This window comes from Delphinapterus leucas, chromosome 3, assembly GCF_059928025.1.
Source record: "Delphinapterus leucas isolate spDelLeu-1000000601 "Yukka" chromosome 3, BTC_Dleu_Yukka2, whole genome shotgun sequence".
Taxonomy (NCBI): Eukaryota; Metazoa; Chordata; class Mammalia; order Artiodactyla; family Monodontidae; genus Delphinapterus; species Delphinapterus leucas.
This window is the reverse complement of record NC_143131.1, coordinates 92,937,930-92,959,210: the sequence shown is the minus strand read 5'-3', so window position 1 is coordinate 92,959,210 and position 21,281 is coordinate 92,937,930. Positions and strand designations below refer to the sequence as shown.

At 43.1% G+C, this 21,281-nt stretch overlaps 1 protein-coding gene across 4 annotated transcripts in view; it reads right to left on the bottom strand.

Annotated features, from left to right (window-relative positions):
* Positions 1–21,281, bottom strand: part of MCC (MCC regulator of Wnt signaling pathway) — a 432,845-nt gene that overhangs the window by 109,640 nt on the left and 301,924 nt on the right. For 3 of the 4 annotated variants that reach the window (XM_022591311.3, XM_089908423.1, XM_022591356.3), the window contains one exon: positions 2,491–2,604. In XM_022591311.3, the coding sequence (XP_022447019.2) occupies positions 2,491–2,604 (114 nt within the window). Of the gene's footprint in view, positions 1–2,490; positions 2,605–4,551; positions 17,443–21,281 lie in introns of those variants that run through there. The other variant, XM_089908424.1, reaches the window with a different exon arrangement.

The window sequence follows — 21,281 nt, the reverse complement described above, 5'->3', positions numbered from 1 at the left end:
AGGGGATAAACACAACATATAAGGCCTAAGAAAAACAAAAGATGGAGAACAGGAAAAACAAGGTAAACAGGGAGAGATATAAAGGATTTGAGATAGTAACAGATACTGAAGACAGGCAAAGAAGATCTAAGATATAAATAATAAGCATCCTTGAAGAAAAAGAAAAGGCAAGGGAACAAAACTAATATTAAACACTATAATTAGAAAAAAATTCTCAAATTAAAAAAAAGATTACAAAATATAATCAAAAGAAAACAGAGCAAACAGAATATCAAACCAGAATGATTAAGAGTTACTCTAGTAAAATTACTGGAAGGAAGTAAAGAAGGGAGGAAGAAAGGAAGAGAGAGAGAGAGAGAGAGAAAGTTGTATTATTAACAGACTTTGAGAGCAACAAACACTCTATGCCAAAAGAATAAAGAAACATATTCAAGTAAAGAAAAGATGAGTCAAGGGTTTTATACCCAGCAAGAATGCCTTTCAAGTAAGAAGGGCAGAGACACATTGTTATTAACAAGCAGAAAGTTGGTGAAGATTATTCCCATGAGTCCTCCCTGAGGAAATCTACTAGAAAATAGCTTCTGGCATTAAACAAACAAACAGAGGGACATTGACATAAAGACCATGGTAAACATGAAATATATAATTTACTTGTAGAAGACTAAATGAGGACTAAAAAGAGAAAGGCTAAGATGTAATGGCCATAGGGTCAGGCAGTGTGGATATAGTACAGTTGCAAAAAACTTGGGGAATGAGGAAAGCATAATGAAAAAAAAACTTTAAAAAATTCTTCTCAGTAACTATTTGTTATGATAGTATTAATGTTATTATTTTGAGACTGACTGTATACAATACGGAATGAAGCAAATGAGTAATTATGGAATATTCTTATCCAATCATCCTCTGTAAACTTCAGAACCAAGATTTTTAGTGTGAAAGAAAGGATATACAAATAAAATACAGAAGCTAAGTAAAGGAATCCTGTAGTCTGAATTTAAATTGGAGAAATTATTATGAGCTTCTAAGGTATTTTATTTTAAAATGTATAAATACATACATATGTGGATAAATAAATAAGTACATAAAGAATTTCCTGGCTATGTTTATAAAAGAGGCCTAAAAATAATGACCAAACTAGAAGCAATAAGCACCCTTAGCACCCAGATTGCAGTCTTGAAATACTATTTTCTACAGAGAAAAACCAAGGCTACATGGAGAATGCTTAATTCCAGTTTTGGAGTGAGAAATGTACTAGATGAGCCCGGAGTAAGCACTAGGCTCCTGTCAAAAGACTCAGGAGCCAACTTGAAGAGGTTCTTACTGGCCAAAAATAGTATACTTTGAGTTTCTACAAGGAAAATAATTACAAAGGACTGAAACCCAAATATGTTTAAATCCCTAAGTTCATAATATTTTAAAAAGTAACAGGGCACTTTCAGAGGATCATAAATAATTCATCTTGAAAAATGTTAAATAAATCAAAAGAATTAAGCAATGATTCTGCTTTTCCTCTGTGAACTATACCATTGTTTCAATAAATCATAGATGATGGGAAATGTCTCTATAAAAGCACTTCAATTAATAACTGAGAAAGAAATGGTAGAACTAAAATATCATGATTTTGTAAAGTCTTGATGAATCAGTGAACTTGGGCATTGAGTATCAAGACAGCTGCTAACGGGCTTCCCTGGTGGCGCAGTGGTTGAGAGTCCGCCTGCCGATGCAGAGGATACGGGTTCGTGCCCCGGTCTGGGAGGATCCCACATGCCGCGCAGCGGCTGGGCCCGTGAGCCATGGCCGCTGGGCCTGTGCGTCCGGAGCCTGTGCTCCGCAGCGGGAGAGGCCGCAGCAGTGAGAGGCCCGCGTACCGCAAAAAAAAAAAAAAAAAAAAAGATAGCTGCTAACATCTCAGAAGGTAAGACAACCAGATATTATGTGCTTCCCAGTGGAAAAACAAATACCTTCTACAGTCTTGCCAGAGGGACTGGCCATGAATCTGACTGGTCCTCTGGATCCAGGGCCATTCTGCAGAGAATACAGGGGACAGAGGAACATGCCAAACTGCACCATGGGTGAACAATCAGCAACATCTGGACTGTGGGAAACTCCACAGGTCAAATGGCCAGCTTTTAAAAGACTAAGTATAAAGCCAATCAAGAACGGAGGGAAAACCTGTGGATTAAGAGATTCAAAGGAAACACGTAATTTTTAAACAGGCAAGACAAAACTCCACTGTCTAGGGACATACAAACTCCAGCGACAAACCGTAAAGAAACAGAAAATATGACTATAAAAGCCATGTGGGGAGGAAAAGTGGGATTGGGATGGGACATAAGGAGGAACTTCTGGGATGACTGTCAGGTTCTAATTCTTGACCTGGACAGTGGTCATGAGGAGGTCTGCTCATCAAACCGTCATTTGTTTTGTGGAGATTTCTACATGTTTCATCTTAAAAAATAAAAGCAAAAAAAACCTTTCCAGACCCCTTACCTGTGCCTTGGCCAATTTCTTTTCCAGAAGGTCCCGTTCCCGCTCCGTTTGCTGCAGACGTTTATTAAGCTCCACTATATCTCCCTTGAGTGATGCCAGGGCTGCCAAGTGAAGCTGCAGTGACGGGAAGAAAGGAACACAAGGTTAGACCCTTTGGCAGAAACTCATTTCCTTCCCTTCATTTCCTGTAATTAGTGTGATCGCATAAAAATAGGTATCATCTACAATGGGACACCTTGGGTGATATTAATCTCAGGGGACAATGGACAAATCAGGTGTGTCACAGGCAAGCTGGATTATCTGGTCACCCTCAATGTAACAGGGAGAACACTATTATGTGTGGGCAGTAGGACCTAATTTTGGATTGTCTAATAAAAACAGAGAGGAAAGCTGCTCATTCTAAGGGCTTTCTCCGAGTTACTCAGCAAGGATGAGATTAAGAGCTGGTGTGGACTGCCTGATTCTCAAGAAGCAAGGAAATCCCAGGACCAAATTAGCTTTTACCTTTGGGAAAATATGAGAGTTGAATGGGGCAATCCAATTTTTTTCAATTCAATCACCCATACTGCCGCATGTCCAGATGGACCAAAGGGCTGAGAATTAAGAAAAAAAAATGGGAGAGCTCATTGTTTCCGATGTTCTCCTCCTCAAGTTGATGCATTAATTTTCTTGCCAGCTCCTCCTTCCTCATTGTTACCCACACAGACTAGATTGACCAGATGATGCTTCTGTGCAAGCAGGCCTCTCAGAAACAGAACCAGAACTCTGATAAATTATGCTATGGTGAGAGAAACCAAGAATCCATCGCTATACCTTTCCCCAGCCAACTCTCTCAGGGGAAGCGGAGCAAGAAAGAACGTTCTTCAGCAGATTAACAAGCGTATCACGCACTTCCAGGATCTCAACCCGCTCAGCTTTCAGGTTCTGCACATGGAGCCTGGGATGCACACATGCCTACCACACATGTGCCCGCTGTGGCTTTGCAGGTGGATGGCTGCGACCATCCTTAATATCTGTTCAACCACGGCTCCTGAAGCAGCACCTTCCAGCCTTCCTTGCCCTCTGAGTCACTACTATCGCTGTCTTCACTGTCAATCCCAGGTGGAGCTCAGATCATCCCTGAGCTGAATTCCACATGACACTTGGGTGAGTGATGCCAATCAGAGCAAACCCTCCCTCTTTATAGGGTTTCTGTATAGCTTCTGCCAAGAGGATGTAAAGTAAGGAGTAAATAAATTTGATTTTTCAAGATGTACACAGTGCAGCGGCACACAACTCCACTTTGAAGATTTTAATTTCAGGTTTAGAAAGATGCTCTTTTCTGCAACCTGCCCCTCCACACTGCGTGGAGGCTGGGAGGCTTGGGGGAGGGTGAGTAGGCGAGAAGGAGACATAGGGCAGGGGCTAGGGTTTCAAAGCGGTTGTTTGTGAGACTATCACAGCAGTGACTGGGACTTCACTTAACTGCATCGGGGCTGCAAACCAACAGATCACCAGCCGATTTGAAATCAGGAATGCTTGAAATTTAAAAAAGGAAATGTCAGGCAATCTGGTGGTATTTGCCTTCTCATGTAGGGCTAGGGCCGCTCAGAAAAGGTCACTTTGGGTTTCAGATACAGGGTTTCTGTGATGAATTCTCAGCACAAATACCACAGTGTTCCCATTGTATAATTTTTTGGAGGCAGTTTTGCTCCCAGCGTGGGGAGAGGGACACAAATTCACTCCCTTACATAGCTGGGTTGCCCCTTCTTCCTCTGAACTGTCAATCTGAGAACGTTCCTTTAGCAACAGACACTGTGGTCTGCTATGTATGCTATTATGTCTGGTCTTGGGAGAAGACCCACCACCTGACCTCTGACGGGGAGGATGAAATACATGGAGAGCGGACATGTTCTTTAAGATATATAGGAGCAGAAACAAGGACCCCAACTATGACAGCCTAGACTTGCTTCCTCTCTCATGCATCTCCCATCCTACTTCTGGGGGCAAGGGCTGCCTGCAGGGGGTGGGGGAGAATTCAGGGGAAAAGAGGACAGAGGAGACTATATACTCCATACTGACCTCATGAACTGGGCCAGATGGGGAGACACACAGAGTGGTTATTTCCATCAGAGTACAGGGCAGAGGGGTCCAGGCTGGATCACATCCTATGGAGGACAGCCCTGGGCCAAGAGACGATAACACCAGCACTCCGGATTGCCAAAGGATCCATCAGATGTGCTTGTGGGGCAAGTCCCTTTTCATCCCTGGATGGAAGATGCCTATCTATCAAATATGAATTGATCAGTTTTTCTTTTTGTTTTTTACATTAATTAATTATATTTATTTTTGGCTGTGTTGGGTCTTCGTTGCTGCGCGCGGGCTTTCTCTAGTTGTGGCGAGTGGGGGCTACTCTTCGTTGCAGTGCGTGGGCTTCTCACTGTGGTGGCTTCTCTTGTTGTGGAGCTCGGGCTCTAGGCACGCAGGCTTCAGTCGTTGTGGCTCATGGGCTCAGTAGTTGTGGCTCGTGGGCTCTAGAGCACAGGCTCAGTAGTTGTGAATCACGGGCTTAGTTGCTCCACGGTATGTGGGATCTTCCCGGACCAGGGCTCGAACCCGTGTCCCCTGCATTGGCAGGCAGATTCTTAACCACTGCGCCACCAGGGAAGCCCCTCAGTTGTTCTTAACTTGAAGATTCCTTAAGAATCTCATGAATGTGTTGGGCCTTTCTCCTAGAGAAGAGTATAAACTTGGTGCCTATGCATTTGTTCCGCCTAATTAAGATGATGACACACCCCGGATTCCATGTATGAACTCCAAACTAAGAACCATCTAGACTAGACGCCAGCTCTGTGATGCCCCCAAGTTTTGCAGATGGTGTCAAGTGTCATAACCACAGATGTCTGAGTGGAGGAAAGGCCCTCGGCATGTGGCATCTCCCACTTCCACATCTGCGAGTGAGGAATGAAACCCAGAGATTGACCTGCTCACTCCAGGTCCCATGGAGAGCCTAGCACCAGAGCCAAGGTCACCATGCCCCTTCCTCACTATGCAGTGTTGTATGTGACAGTGATTTTCAGGGGTTTTTTTCCTGTGGATGAAAACTTTACTTAAAATGTTTGCCTCTGATTATGAAAATAATGAGTATGTAACAGAAAAATAAACTGGAAAGTTGGCATTCTAACTTTTTGGTGGTGGCCTTTGGGTGGTTTCAAACTCTTCTGGGATACTTTCCTGTTTAATACTTTTTTTTTTTTTAAAGAGACAGAGGCTTTTGTATTAAAAAAAAAAAAAAGAGTTGTCACAGTGTTTTCTGCAGGTGAAGGCTGTAGCATAAAAACTGTAAACGGTTATTACCTGTCCCTGCTGCATCTTCTTTCCCTGTCCACCAGCAATTCTGATAGAAGGTAAAACTTTAAAAACCAGGTGCAGTATACACTTGTTCCTTAGTGTCACTGACAAGTACTCAGCAGAAGCTAACTACAAAGGTTGGGACGTGCAGTGTGGAAAGAAGTTTGCCCGCAAGTTGAAAGACGTGTTGCTGAGAATGTGTCTGACCGACCCCTCTCTCATTCCCACAACTGAGCACGGGATGAGTCCTGTTCTCACCGCAAGGAAGAGTGGACACTCCCTGCCAGCTTCAGCTCTGGAGCTCCCCTGTTCCACCTTGTCAATCACCCAGTACTCAAGAGCTGACTGGATCTCCTTCTTTTGGGGTTTCACCCCCCTCATTCTGGCAGACCTGGTGATATCCCTGCAATTTCAATAGCTAGGGAGTTTTCGAGCAATGCTACAAGTATTATGACAGAACCTGTGTAGACCTGTGTCAAGCCCAGCATTAAGAAAATAAGAGAATAGAGGTCTTTCCGGGTAATTTTTAAAAGGAGTGACAGTGGGTTTAAATCCTGGAAAGAAAAATTTACCACAGCAACCAGAACTGTCAACTATCTATAATAGAAAAATTATATTTGCATCATTTTTCAGGATCTCTTTACTTATATTCTGGCTTCTGAAATGTCCTCTACCTTGAGTCAGAGCTTCAGACACATGAACCTCGAAGTACCATTAAAAGATGTTTCACTAACCAAAGAGAAAGAAAATATATGACGTTTGCAGACTGTGCTGGTCTCTTCCCAAACACACTTTTCGCTTCATGCTCAGGAACAAGACCTCGATTTTTCATTGGTCAGACTACTGTTCAGCTAAAATATCCCAGTTCCCAGCCTCCCTTGCAGCTGGAGCTAGGTGTAGCCATGTGACAAAGTTCTAGCCAAGGAGAGAGAAGCAAAAATATGTGGAAGTTCTGGGAAAATCTTTTTGAGGGAGGTCATGCTGTTTTTCTCTTCCTCCAGCCTTGCTTCTTGGTATATTAATGTGATGGATGGAGCTCCAGCAGCCATCTTGCTTCAGAAAGATGAGGTCCACACTGTAGGGAGTGGAAGGTGCCCGAATCCCTAACAACCTTGTAGAGCCACCCTACTAGCTTTGGACTGCCTGACTCCAGACTTCTGTAATAGAATAGCAAGAACAGACCTCCGCTGTATAGACCACTATTATGTTGTGATACTCTGGCAAATGAAGTTGATCTGAGCCTAATTTATAAAGAATCAGATAAACCTGGGTTCATGTCTCATTTATGATACTTGTTAGTGATTTGTCTTTGGACAGTTGATTTAACTGGGTTTTTTGTTTTTGTTTTTTGCCGTACGTGGGCCTCTCACTGTTGTGGCCCCTCCCGTTGCGGAGCACAGGCTCTGGACGCGTAGGCTCAGCGGCCATGGCTCATGGGCCCAGCCGCTCCGCGGCATGTGGGATCCTCCCAGACCGGAGCACGAACCCGCGTCCCCTGCATCGGCAGGCGGACTCTCAACCACTGCGCCACCAGGGAAGCCCTGGTTTTTTATAAATGGGTGTTTTTGCTGCCGTAAAGGCAAAATGAGATGGCCATCCATAAAATGACCAGCATAGTGTCTGAAACCAAGTAAGCATTCAACAATGTGCATTTCCTCTTTCCCAGCCAGGTTTTAAGTCAGCAAGTTTCAAGTCAACAACCTTCTCAGATGAAGCTTCGCTATAGGTAGTGAGAGGTACATTCAGATGAGGAAGTAACACAGTCCTGTCTTGGAGCAGCACACTTCCTGGGGGTTAACAGCACAGGAATGAGAGGCCTTAAGCCTTGGGACTTCAGCAGAAGTCCCAAGGCTTAAGGAGCTGACTGTCAAGGCTCTTAATTCTCTGTGAAATTTTAACCCAAGGCCTCAGCAAGGTTGGGATGGGACCATGACGCTTCCTAATACAACTTTGGGTCTAGCACGTGAAGGATATAAATCCATGCATACCTTGTATTTCTGAAGATAAAAGATACTAATTCCATAGGCTGTTCTGAGCCTGGCTTCACATTCATTTTACAGCGTGTATCCAAAGGAAAAGTAAACCACCTGGAAATCTGGCTTCAAGACAACTGTCAAAATGGTGGTTATTTTTGGATGAAACATTACTTGACTAATATTTCACAGTTCAGCTGGCTGTAAAGACAAGCTTGCGAAGCCTCTGAGAGATAAGGTGTCCAGCTGCTGGGAGCCCGGGTGAGGATCAAGCAGTGCCTTTGTGACGGTCTCTCCTGGTGGCTGCTCCTGGGCTTTGTGGATAGATGTGCTTCCTGTTACCGACTAGCCATGAGACAAAGGGCTTCACACTTCTTAGGATGCCCTTTTAAGCCAGCAGCCCAATGACTCTAATGAGCCCCCAGCAGCACCACTGTGTACTTATGGTTATAAGATGCTTCTTGCTACTACTGGCAATAAAAACAATGGAACAGATGCCGGTGCCTTCCTGATCACTTGGCACCCTCCTATGCATTATCCCACTGGGTCTCCATCACACCACACCTCCGTGGCCTACAGGGAGGCTATGATTCCCAGTGTGCTGAGGAACAAGTACTCTTCCCAAGGGCCACAGCTATTGAAGGGGTCCAGAACCAGAATCGAGGCTGCCAAACTCTAGGCCCACCATTTCACTCATCTTTCTGGGACTTGGGTCTGCTCTCTTACAGCACTGCCTTCAAAGGGACCAAAGGCTTCCACAGCCACACCTGAAACAGAGGAATGAGTTCATCCCCAAGTCTCCATCCAGAGACCATGGAGTACTAATGGTGACATGGCTGAGCTAGGCTTTTCCGCTTTGTTGGCAGGTAAGCTCACTCAGAGGAAACTGTGCTTGTTCTCTCTCTCCCTGTACTTGGTCTGGCTACCTGAGATGCTCCTGTAGGCCATTCACTGCCAGGGTACCTCTATTTCCCTCCCACCAGTGATGACGGGAATGCCCATCCTGTCCTTCTAAGTGGGCCACTTGCCCTCCAGCTGCAAAGTACACAACATAGTTCTTGCTTATATTTGAGTGAGACAATGGGTACTGCCAACTGCTTCCACTTAGTGAACTGTTCTCTTCCTTAAAGGGGACGAAATAAGGGCAACTAACCTTTACTGAACACATATTCTTTTCTTTTTTAGAGACTTAAAAATATTTATTTAAAAATAACATTAATTAACCCACTATATGCTGAACACACACTCAGGCTCTGCACTAAAGTGCTTTCTACACTTTACCTAATTCAATCAGCTACAGAGTCCTGCAGAAGAAAGGACACAACCCCGGCGCCAAGCTTTGGGAATATTCTAAGAATTCCAGGCAACTCGATAGTAGTAAATCATAACATTAATAGTTACCATTTGCTGAATGTTTAACGGGTATCAGGCACTTGGGCTAAGCACATTTCATGCAGTACCTCATTTAACCCTCACCGCAATGCTATGAGACAGGTATTATCACCTCCTTCTGACCAATGAGGAATCAAGGCACAGAGGAGGGATAGGAAATCAGCCCAAGGGCAGGGAACTGATAAACAGTAGAAGACATATTAACACACACGCACTCCATGCTCTAATCGTCTCTGCTATGTGCTTTGCTGGTACTTCCAACTCAACATGCCACTGCCCTCCTGGTTTGCAGGATACACATGTGTGCATGTGTGTGCATGTATGTGGATGGGTGGGAGGATGTGCACACTGGCAGAGGCAGGGACAGGGGGTGAAGCAGGGGGCAGTGGGAGATGGCAGGGCGAGCCCTCCAGTGACAATGATGAAGCTGGGGGCTGGCGGTGGCTCAGCTCAGTGTCAATTTGGAGACTCTCTTTAACTTTCTGTGCTTTTTCATCTTTTTGAGAAGGGTTTGTACCAGATGGCCCCACCCTGAGTTCTGTGCTTGGGGCTCTTCATACTTTATTTGCCCACTGGTCCCAGAATGGATTTGCTGAAGCTCACTTCCCAAGGAAGCTTCATTTATATACAGAACTGATCAGCAGCAATCTTCCCCTAGAAATTTAAAAAGCGCTCAGAATCACACATAACCTTACGGCCGGCGAGGGAACTCAAGAACATCTAGTTCAATTCCTTCGTTGTAAAGGCATTAAACAGACTCAGAAAAACAAGGCTCATCGGATTCAGATTTCCTCATTCCCTATCCAGAGGCTTCCTGCTCTCCCATATGGCAATCCAGGAGCTGCTGGGTAGTGAATAAATGTCTATATCCAGCCTCATCCTTTGAAATAGCAGGAGACATCTGTACACAAGAAAGCAGCCTCATTCAGCTTCCCCTGCGAGACTCCCCACACGCTGGGTGCTCTAATTCAGATACATAAAGAACAAAATCCCTGGCAAAGGGGGAACGTTCCTTGCCAGATGGACACAATCAGGCCTGTTCAGTGGCTTCCAGGACTGGAACATTCCTATTTACAGCTAGAATTCCAGCTAGGGGCACCTACTGTGCAATATTTCAAGAAAGGATGTTCACAGCCTTGAAACGTAAAAACTCATTAAACACCATCTACAAGATTGCCCCGCTGCAGGCTAATCACTTTTTGCTGACCTAGACCAACTCAGAAAACAGGAGCTTTTCGTCTTTCATTTTATCTGATGATTTCATTGGTCAGTGGTCCCTGAGTTATTTTTTAAACCTCCACTGAAGTTCAGTTGTCAAAAACAGCACTCTAGGGCTTCCCTGGTGGCGCAGTGGTTGAGAGTCCGCCTGCCGATGCAGGGGACACGGGTTCGTGCCCCAGTCCGGGAAGATCCCACATGCCGCGGAGCGGCTGGGCCCGTGAGCCATGCCGCTGAGCCTGCGTGTCTGGAGCCTGTGCTCCGCAACGGGAGAGGCCACAGCAGTGAGAGGCCCGCATACCGCAAAAAAAAAATAAAACAAAAAACACAGCACTCTAAATCCCCTTCAACATGGTAGCACTAAAATACCATCCAATAGACAAAATGATCCCGTCCAAGAGTGCTTGATGTAGGTGATGGTGCCAAATCACAAAGCAGGACCCAGGTACCAACTGTGAAAACAGCAACACCATCATCCCTAGCACTCACCTAAGGCAAATGGCTGGGAGACGGCTCTCAAGGAGGGGAGGTGTCCAAGACTGATCCTCCCAACTTTGAAGATAACCCTCAATCCCACTCCATCTTCAAAAATATGCTCCTCTAAAACGAAGCCACACTGAATTTGTACATTGCCTTGGGTAGTATGGTCATTTTATCAGTATTAATTCTTCTAATCCAAGAACAATGTATATCTTTCCATCTGTTTGTGTAGTCTTCAATTTCTTTCATCATCCTATAGTTTTCAGAGTACAGGTCTTTTGTCTCCTTAGGTAGGTTTATTCCTAGGTATTTTATTCTCTTTGATGCGATGGTAAAAGGGATTGTTTCCTTAGTTTCTCTTTCTGATCATTCGTTGTTAGTGTATAAGAATGCAAGAGATTTCTGTGCATTAATTTTGTATCCTGCAACTGTACTGAATTCATTGATGAGCTCTAGTAGTTTTCTGGTAGCATCTTTAGGGTTTGCTATGTATAGTATCACATCACCTGCAAACAGTGACAGTTTTAATTCTTCCCTTACAGTTTGGATTCCTTTTCTTTATTTTTCTTCTCTGATTGTTATGGCTAGGACTTCCAAAACTATGTTGAATAAAAGTGGCAACAGTGAACATCCTTGTCTTGTTCCTGATCTTAGAGGAAATGCTTTCAGCTTAGCACCATTGAGTATGATGTTAGCTGTGGGTCTGTCATATATGGCCTTTATTATGTTGAGGTATGCTCCCTCTAAGCCCACTTTCTGAAGAGTTTTTATCATAAATGAATATTGAATTTTGTCCAAGGCTTTTTCTGCATCTACTGAGATCATCATATGATTTTTATTCTTCAATTTGTTAATGTGGTGTATCACATTGATTGATTTGCAGACATTGAAAAAAATCCTTGCATATGAACTAGAACAAATATTTTAAAAATTTGTCTGGAAACACAAAAGACCCCGAATAGCCAAAACAATCTTGAGAAAGAACAACAGAACTAAAGGAATCATATGCCCTAACTTTAGACTCTACTACAAAGCTACAGTAATCAAAATAGTATGGTGTACTGGCACAAAAAGAGACACACAGATCAAGGGAAGAGAGCAGAGAGCCCAGAAATAAACCCACGTACTTATGATCAATTAATTTATGACAAAGGAGGCAAGAATATACAATGGAGAAAAGACAGTCCTTTCAATAAGTGGTGCTAGGAAAACTGGATAGCTACATGTAAAAGAATGAAATTAGAAAATTCTCTAACACCATATACAAAAATAAACTCAAAATGGATTAAAGACCTAAATGTACGACTGGATACCACAAAACTCCTAGAGGAAGACATAGGCAGAACACTCTTTGACAAAAATCATAAGCAGTATTTTTTTGATCCCTCTCCTAAAACAAAGGAAATAAAAGCAAAAATAAACAAACAGGACCTAATTAAATTTAAAACCTTTTTCACAGCAAAGGAAACCACTGACAAAACAAAAAGACAACCTACTGAATGGGAGAAAACCTTTGCAAATGGTATGACCAATAAAGGGTTAATAACCAACATATATAAACAGCCCATGCAACTCAACATCAAAATACCAAACAACCCAATAAGAACTGAATAGACATTTTTCCAAAGAGAAATGCAGATGGCCAACAGGCACATGAAAACATACTCAACATCGCTAATCACCAGGGAAATGCAAATCAAAACCATAATGAGATATCATCTCACACCTGTCAGAATGGCTATCATCAAAAAGAACACTAATGTTGGCAAGGATGTGGAGAAAAGGGAACCCTCGTACACTGTCGGTGGGAATGTAAATTGGTGCAGCCACTGTGAAAAACTGTATCAAGGTTTCTCAAAAAAAGTAAAAATAGAACTACCAAAGGACACAGCATTTCCATTCCTGGGTATATATCTGAAAAAACCACAAACACTAATTCGAAATGATACATGCACTTCAATGCTCATAGCAGCATTATTTATACTTGCCAAGATATGGAAGCAACCTAAGTGTCCATAAATAGATGAAGAGGTAAAGAAGATGTGGTACATATATACAATGGAATGCTACTCAGCCATAAAAAAGAATGGAATTTTGTCATTTGCAGCAACATGGGTGGAGCTAGGGAGCATTATGCTAAGTGAAATAAGTCCAACAGAGAAAGACAAATACCATATGATATGACTTACACGTGGAACTCAAAAAATAAAACAAACTAGTGAATATAACAAAAAAGCAGCAGACTCACAGATACAGAGAACAAACTAATGGTTACCAGTGGGGAGAGGAAAGGGTGTAGGGGAAATATAGGGGTAGAGGATTAAGCGGTACAAACTATTAGGTATAAAATAAGCTACAAGGATATACTGTACAACACAGGGAATAAAGCCAATATTTTATAATAACTACAAATGGAGTATGACCTTTAAAAACTGTGAATCACTGTATTACACACCTATAACTTATATAATATTATGCATAACTATACTTCAATAAAAAATAAAAATGTCACATAATTTTTACTGGAAATGATATTAGCTAATATGTGGATGTGTGTTATGTGCTATTGCTATATTTAAAGCATGTAACATGCATGTACTTTCTTAATTATTCTTCATATAGCCTTTGGAATAGGTACTGTTGTTAACCCCAATTTAAAGAGGTAGGAATTGAGGCCTAGAGGTTCAGTAACTTGCCAAACTAGTAAGTGGCAGAGCTAGAATGAAAACCCTTGTCAGTCTAACCCCAGAGCCTGGTTCACAACCATGCCTCATGCTTTGCAACAGAATACCCTAGCACTGCTGAGATACTTTCATGAAATTATTGAGAAGATAAAGTCTCAGACAGAGAGTTCTTTTTATAAGAGGGGAAAAAGCACAACTGCAAAATTAGCATGAGGGAAAAGGTATTAATTCTTTAAAACTTCCAACATTTTGAGAAACACAAGACCATTAAGCTGATATCAGACCCAGGAAAGCAGAGAAAAATTAATCTCCGGATATGTCCATACCCGATCGATGAGGGAAAGTTAACAAGGGAAATATTGAAGTGTAGGTGAAAAAGCTCTAACTAAACAGTACATGGGAGGAAAGGTTATCTTAACTGATAAATCTTAAAAAATAAAAAATCTAAACAGAATATTATATATATATATATATATATATATATACACATATACATACACACTTTAAAATTTACTATACAATAGTTGCTGGTAAAAACAAGTCACAGCATTTTCCACTAATAAATTCTTACTTTTTGTGGTGTTATTTTCAAGGGAAACCAAAATTACATGCAATACAAGGATATTTGGAAAGAAACACAAACAAAATAAAGACACAGCAATAACCTGTCAGCACCTGCTTAAATTTCAAGGTGGGTTGCATCCTAATGGCACATCATGAAGGAGATCGAGATGTAACAATTAAATCCTGCTAATCAGAAGACATGAATATTTCAGTGTGTACTAAATACTGATGTGATCCCTGAGGCAGAAAGTCCCACAGAGAATTATATGAACAGGACTAAAAGACTTCCTTGACAAGGTCTGCATTGTTCATAAATTTTATATTGATCCAATTTAGTAGGTATCAAATTCTCCTTTCTAAAGAAACCCAGTACCTTTAATGGTGAAACACTCCATAAACTCTGCAGATCAGGAAAAACCAAGGTACTTTAACAGCAATAGTTGAGTGCTTTGGAAGTTCCCTATTTTTTACTGGATTGAGGACAATGTTTTTTTCTTTGGGAAAACAAGTGAAGATTTAGATTTGAGTGTGTGTGTGTGTGTGTGTGTGTGTATACATGTACATACTTATACACACATACATATATTAACACACACATATATACATACGGACTTTCTATGTATACAGAACTCAAGGCACATGATCTCAAGTCTTTTTATTTAAGCACAGGAGACAGCCTAGATGTTGACTATTGAGATATTCAGTACAATCATATTCAAATGTATTCCCAACATTTGAGAGAGATTTTCACATGCACTATTTCTTGTAAAGAAAATCCCTTTAAAATGCTTGATGCCATAGACAAGCTCCCATTTCAGGCAAGTCTCAGGCGGGCCCTGGCTTCTCCTTCCTCACCATGGGGCTGCTGACTGATGGGACATTTCACCACTCACTGCTGCATGTAATCCAAAGCACGAGGAAAGGGTAGAAGACACATTGCAAATCTGCTCAATGTTCTCTCCCATCAGGGGCCCTGCCGACTGCTTCAGAGAACAGTGTGCTTAGAGAGAAGAAAAGGTCTGAATCTTCTCTCCTTTCCAAATCACCTAACCCAGCCAATACTAGTCCCAACCAGGACTTGTTCCCTGAAAAGGAAGAAAATGAGAGAGGAAGAAGAGAGAAAGTGATGGGGAAAACATAGTTCAGTGGTTAAGGACACAGGCTTTATAACAAAACAAAAACAAATAAAAACCCCAGGCCTGAGTACTAGTTCAAGCTTGGTTAGGTTGTTAAAAATTTCCAAGCCTCACTTTAGTCACCCTGTAATGATAGCCAACCATACAGAACTGTAAAAATTAAACGAACAAACTACAGGTAGCTCACTTGAACACAGTGCTTGCCTGGCAGAAAGTTAACCACAATGTCTGCTGTCATCTGAATTATCATGATCATCATGCCAGGCCTTCGTGCTTGCTAAAAAGTATCAAGATAGGGGCTTCCCTGGTGGCGCAGTGGTTAAGAGTCCGCCTGCCGATGCAGGGGACGCAGGTGCGTGCCCCGGTCCGGGAAGATCCCACATGCCGCGGAGCGGCTGGGCCCGTGAGCCATGGCTGCTGAGCCTGCGCGTCCGGAGCCTGTGCTCCGCAACGGGAGAGGCAAAAAAACCCAAAACAAAACAAACAAACAAAAAAGTATCAAGATAACTTTGGGCCTTAAAGGCGTTGATGGGCTACTTTCCTATCTCCTTGTTTACACAAACCCTGATTAAACAATCAGAATGCCTCATCATTACCTTGAGGCCCAGCTCACATTAGTCAGAGTGATCTACACTTTGCCTGCCTTTCAACATGTGCAATTGGATCAGCAGCTCTCTACATCCTGGCTGGGCCTGCAGGGAAGCAGGTAAACACATTTATCCTCAACAGCCTAGAAACTAGAGGAGCCTTACGCCCAGTCCATACTCCCCACCTCCTGGCTCCTCAGAGCACAAGGTAAGAGAGGGTCAGGAACCAAGTGGGACACATACAGTGACCCCAAAATGAACTTCCAGAAAAATGTATCTGAAGACAGAAGAGCTTAGTGTAAGCAAGGATATGCACAAAGACCTGTTCATGACAGTAAAAAAAAAAGAAAAAGGAAAATAGTGGTTGAATAAATTGCATGATATGCATAATATACCATGTTGCCAACAAAAGAGAGAAATACATAATTAACGTGGTAATCATAACTTCCCATATGGATGCTGAGTCAATTCATTCCGGCTGCTTTCCACCTGTCCCCACCAACCACCTGGAACAAGTTTTCCTTCTCCCCTACTGCTCCTCTAGCCTTTCACTCCTCTTTATTTTTCATAACACTTATTACTCCCTAACAATATATCATACAAGTTTTGTGTTGAGTCATTCCCCCATGAGGCTATAAGTTCCAAGAAGGCAGACATGTCACAGAACTAAGGACACAGCCAACGAACAAGATGAACTGTGCCTGGTACATGGGAGGACTTCAGACAGATTTGTTGAATGGATAAATTTAGAAAATTAGAAGATACAGATAAAAGAACTTACATTATCCTTACCCCTACCACCTAGAGATATCTGTCAAATATTTTTCTATGTGTAAATAGAAGTAGCTTATAAAATAAAGTAAAAATAACTTAGGTGAAACAATGTCTAATGTAGTACTGTCCTCCATACTTCAAACTCTCTGAATAATTCACTGTATCGTTAATATCCCCTCTAGGTCACCAAATGGCTACAACAGTTCTCCATCCCCCAGTGGTCCCTCCAGGATGTCAGTGTTTTGGTGTTTTTTTTTTTTTTTTTTTTGATACATGGTACTTAGGACCAAGCACAATACTCCAGATGAATTCTGGCCAGCACACTTCTATGTGCCAGGGACCATGCCAATTGCCTTATATGGGTTTTCACTGAATTCTCACTCAACAAGATAGAAGTAATTGTTACTTCATTCTGCAGATCAGAAACGGAGGCACAGTAAGTTTCTCTAGTACTTAAAACCAGAACCTCTCCAGCTGACCTACCCTATTCATCAATACTGCATCTCATTTACCATGGGTATCCAGGGTCAAATGTTTTTGGTCACATGATCTGTCGTGGCCCAGGGAGAGCATCTGAGGATCCAAGACTGCGGACTTGGATGGCGCTCAGCACCAGACAGTTTCTAGCAGTGCCGCACAAACTGGGAACAGCGCTGGCACCAGAAGGGAGTTGCAGTGAGATCCCCTGTACTTGCTCTGTCAGTGCCCAGCGCTGGAGGCAAGAAGCACGGTGCAGGTGAAGGGCAGGGAGAACTCTGTGGCCAGACAAACCCAGAAAGACCCCGTTCCTGTAAATGAGCCAATAACCCACCCAAGCAGGTGTGCCCCCCACCCATCTGCCAGTGCCGGCCTGGCCAGCGCCTGGGGAGTGTTTCCCAATCCCTTGCCAAATCACGAAGATGTCACAACTGCAGATGAAAGATGTGACGTGAGCAAGTGAGCCACAGACTAGAACAAAACACTGTGGTTTGGGTCCAGCTTGACAGCATTCCGGCTCCTTTCCTGTAAGGAGCTGCTTTGAGGGCGAAGGCACCCTACCCTCCCACTTGGCCTCTAGAAACCACAACACAATACGAATTCAAAAGGCACCTGACAGCTCAGCATTATTTTAATAAACAAAGCCTCCCTTTCTTCCCCCTCTACCTACAAAGAACACGTTTTATCACATGTGCCTTGACAACTTTCTCTCTTACAAATTGATTTATTCCTCTTTCCTGCTCCCTCCATTTCGCCAGGCAAACTCTGAAATGCTTAAGTACAGTGGAGGGTGTGGTAGAGCTCACTGCAGACGGGGAAGCCGAGGACAACGTGAGGTCTCCCGCATGGGTGTTCACCTCCACCCCGCCGCTGTCGTGGGCCTGCTGTAACGCCCCTGGAAGAGAAGCAGGAGAAAGGATAAAGGGGAGGCCACACCGGATGGCTCATGAAACAAATTCCTTTGGGTGCAGATAGTATCGGTCGCTTCTGACTTTCTCTAAATGGAGGGAGCCCCCAGTGGGGAGACACTGTCTTTGGGCCTCTAGTGCACAGCCCCCAACAAACCCAAGCACAGTCTGACCTCACTGAAGGATGGCGGCAGAGACAGACACGCTGCTTGCTCAGGAAGGTGGGGAGCTTTGGGGCAACCAAACAGCACACACTCTCCTAAAAGGAAGATGTTCTCTCATCACACAGTTTGGATGTGGCACTGCTTCCTTCCCATCATCTAGGTTCATGTGCAAACTAAACTCTTCCTGTGCTTGCAAGGGAGGAACTGCATATTTTCCCAAGCTCACGAAGTGCAACCTTAATCATTGGATCCAACACACCAGAGGAAAAGAGGTGACACCTAATCCTGGAGTTTCCTGCACTGTCTACACTCTCCCCAGCACCCCTCCCTCTTACCTCCTTAGAGACATGGCACTAGAATGCAAACAGGAAATTCCCTAAAGCTGCCCAATTTTGTTTCCTGTAAGCAGAAAGGCAATGTACAGAGAAAGTATTAAAAATTCCTAGGCTGTTTAAGAATTAAACATTTCTAACCTACATAAAAATATCAAAGGAAATCCTAAATCTGGCAGTGACTAGAAATACTGCCGTTTCAACAACACAAAACCAAAATTGACTCAAACTATTAAAGCTAAGCTTCGCTGCTAAAGAAGTTGATACTGTCAATCACTAGGCACAGGACTAAACACAGGGCTGGAAAACACGGTGAGCAAGCTTTTGCCTGATACTCAGAAGCCATCTCCTCAGAGGCCTGAGTGGGTTGCCCTGTTCGTTTGCCCTGCTGTCAAGATTCTGAACGCTCGTGTGGGTCATATTATACTTTAAATGCAAACACCACTCTGAGATGAATAAACAAGGATGACAAACTCCAAAGACTCTGTGAGATAGTCTTCCCGTCAATCTTAATCCAGGCCATCATTTATTAAAAAAAAAAACTGACCTTAGCTTTGGGCTCCCAGAAAAATATCACAAATGTGAAGCAGGATTATTTAGCTCCAAGGCAAGAAGGATGAAAGCAAATTAGCACTAGCCGATAGGCAAATGACGAGCTCTCACACTGAGGGCAGTCACCAGTGTACCCAGTCCAAGATAATGAGTTTACATTTCAGCCTGAGGATTCAGGTTTGCTCTCAACATCTCTCCTGACAGTGGAGCTTGTTGTGTCTTCAAAGGTGCAGTAATGCTATGGAATTTCTCTCCAGGAAAACCTTTCAAGACAGGGGCCAGTCTTCTCTCTCCGGGCTAATGTGGGTACAGTCCTGCCTGGGAATTTAGTCTACTGCCTCTCAAAATTCATTCCAGTCTGATGACTCCCTCATTTTACACCAATAGATGTGCCGGGCAAAAACGGTGAGTCAACACACAGATTATGGAGGACGTTTCTTTTCATGTGACAAAGGAAAACAGAGGTTATTTCAAGGGAGGCAAGGGCACCACAGAGTAAGCTTTTTTGACTTGTTTTCTTGGCTTTTTAAAATCCTGGCAATCATGCTCTGGCTAACAGAGCAACATTTACAGAAGCACACGATCGGAGCACTTCATTCCTTGCTGCACTGTGGCCCCAAGAGCTGTGGCATTTACATACCTTCAGGGCCAGGGCTACCCAGAAAATGACTGCAGTGGAACTGGACGTTTATTTAAAGTGACTGATACATAAAGGATTAGCTCCACTTCACCCCATATAGTGGGCTAGAGAGAAAAGGTAAAAACCACCACCTTAAATTTGCAATGGAACAGGTCTCAACTCCCTTTTGACCTTTAAAACAATCTTTCCTGAGTCAGAGAAACCTAATCTACAGCTACCAACTTGCCCTTTCACTGGCCATCTTAAAAGAAAGTAAAATTGTTCAAAAGTTGCCTACTGGGCTTCCCTGGTGGCACAGTGGTTGAGAGTCCGCCTGTCGATGCCGGGGACACGGGTTCGTGCCCCGGTCCGGGAAGATCCCACATGCCGCGGAGCGGCTGGGCCCATGAGCCATGGCAACTGAGCCTGCACGTCCGGAGCCTGTGCTCCGCAACGGGAGAGGCCACAACAGTGAGAGGCCCGCGTACAGCAAAAAAAAAATAATAAAATAAAATTTAAAAAGTTCCCTACTATCTCAAGATTTTAAAAATTAGAAATTTATCTCATCTCTTTCCAGATATTACATTCTTTTGGGCAACAGATTTATGTTCACGAAGAAAAAGTGGGAACCTATCAAATCATTTCCTGGGGAAACAAAGAGCCTGAGAGTCTCCTTACAAAGCAAGGTTAAGTTGACTTTTTTTCAGTGACTCCACATACCTAGTGCAGTATAAACCACGGGCCCGCCACAGCAGGCAGACATGCATCTTCTGCACTGTACATGCTCAAGTCAACGTGGCAACTAGACAGCCTTAAGGGACTGATAACTCAAATGAGGAGTGTCAGAATTTGGCTGAAAAGGTGCTCTTTTTTTCTTAATAAATTCCAGATGTTAAGAGTAGCTATCCATCTAGAGACCAGTTCTTTACATAATCTGTTCTTTAAAACCTTCTGAAAAAATGTAATTGCGTTTCTTTCTCCCACTGCATTTTATGGACAAAAAGGCAGTTATTCATGTACCTCAAAAAAAAAAACCTTAAAAAATTAGTTATTCCCCATAAGTTAAACGATTTCCACAGAAATACATTAATGGAGTATATGGAATGATAAATCTATGCTATGAAAGATGATAATAGAAAGCAGACCTCGCCTATGGTGAGTTCAAATTCCAGAATATATCATATGCACAAAACTCTTGTGGTTTATGGAATTCTGAATCTCCAAGTTTGAATAGTGGGTGCAGGCCACAGCTTTTCTGATGTGTCTTTTTTTTTTTTTTTTTAATATATTAAGCCTTTCCAGCAAGTGGGGTGGGGGAAGGGAAGAAAAAGGCAAACAGATTAGAGGTGGGAGGGGTGAGCAGGGCAGGGACGAAGATGTGGCAAGGCTAATACCATGCACTGCCTTTTACCCCTTAAAGTCAGTATAGCAAAGATCTCCTGAATTGGGGCTAGACCAGTAGCAACAGCTTAGGCAGGCTTCAGACCCCATCATATCCACAGCTCTCCTGCAGGCATCCAATAGAAACAATCATGTAAAGATGGTGTTGGCTAAGAAAACAGAGCTTTAAGACAAGCTCTCTGTGGCCCCCGCCTCCCCCA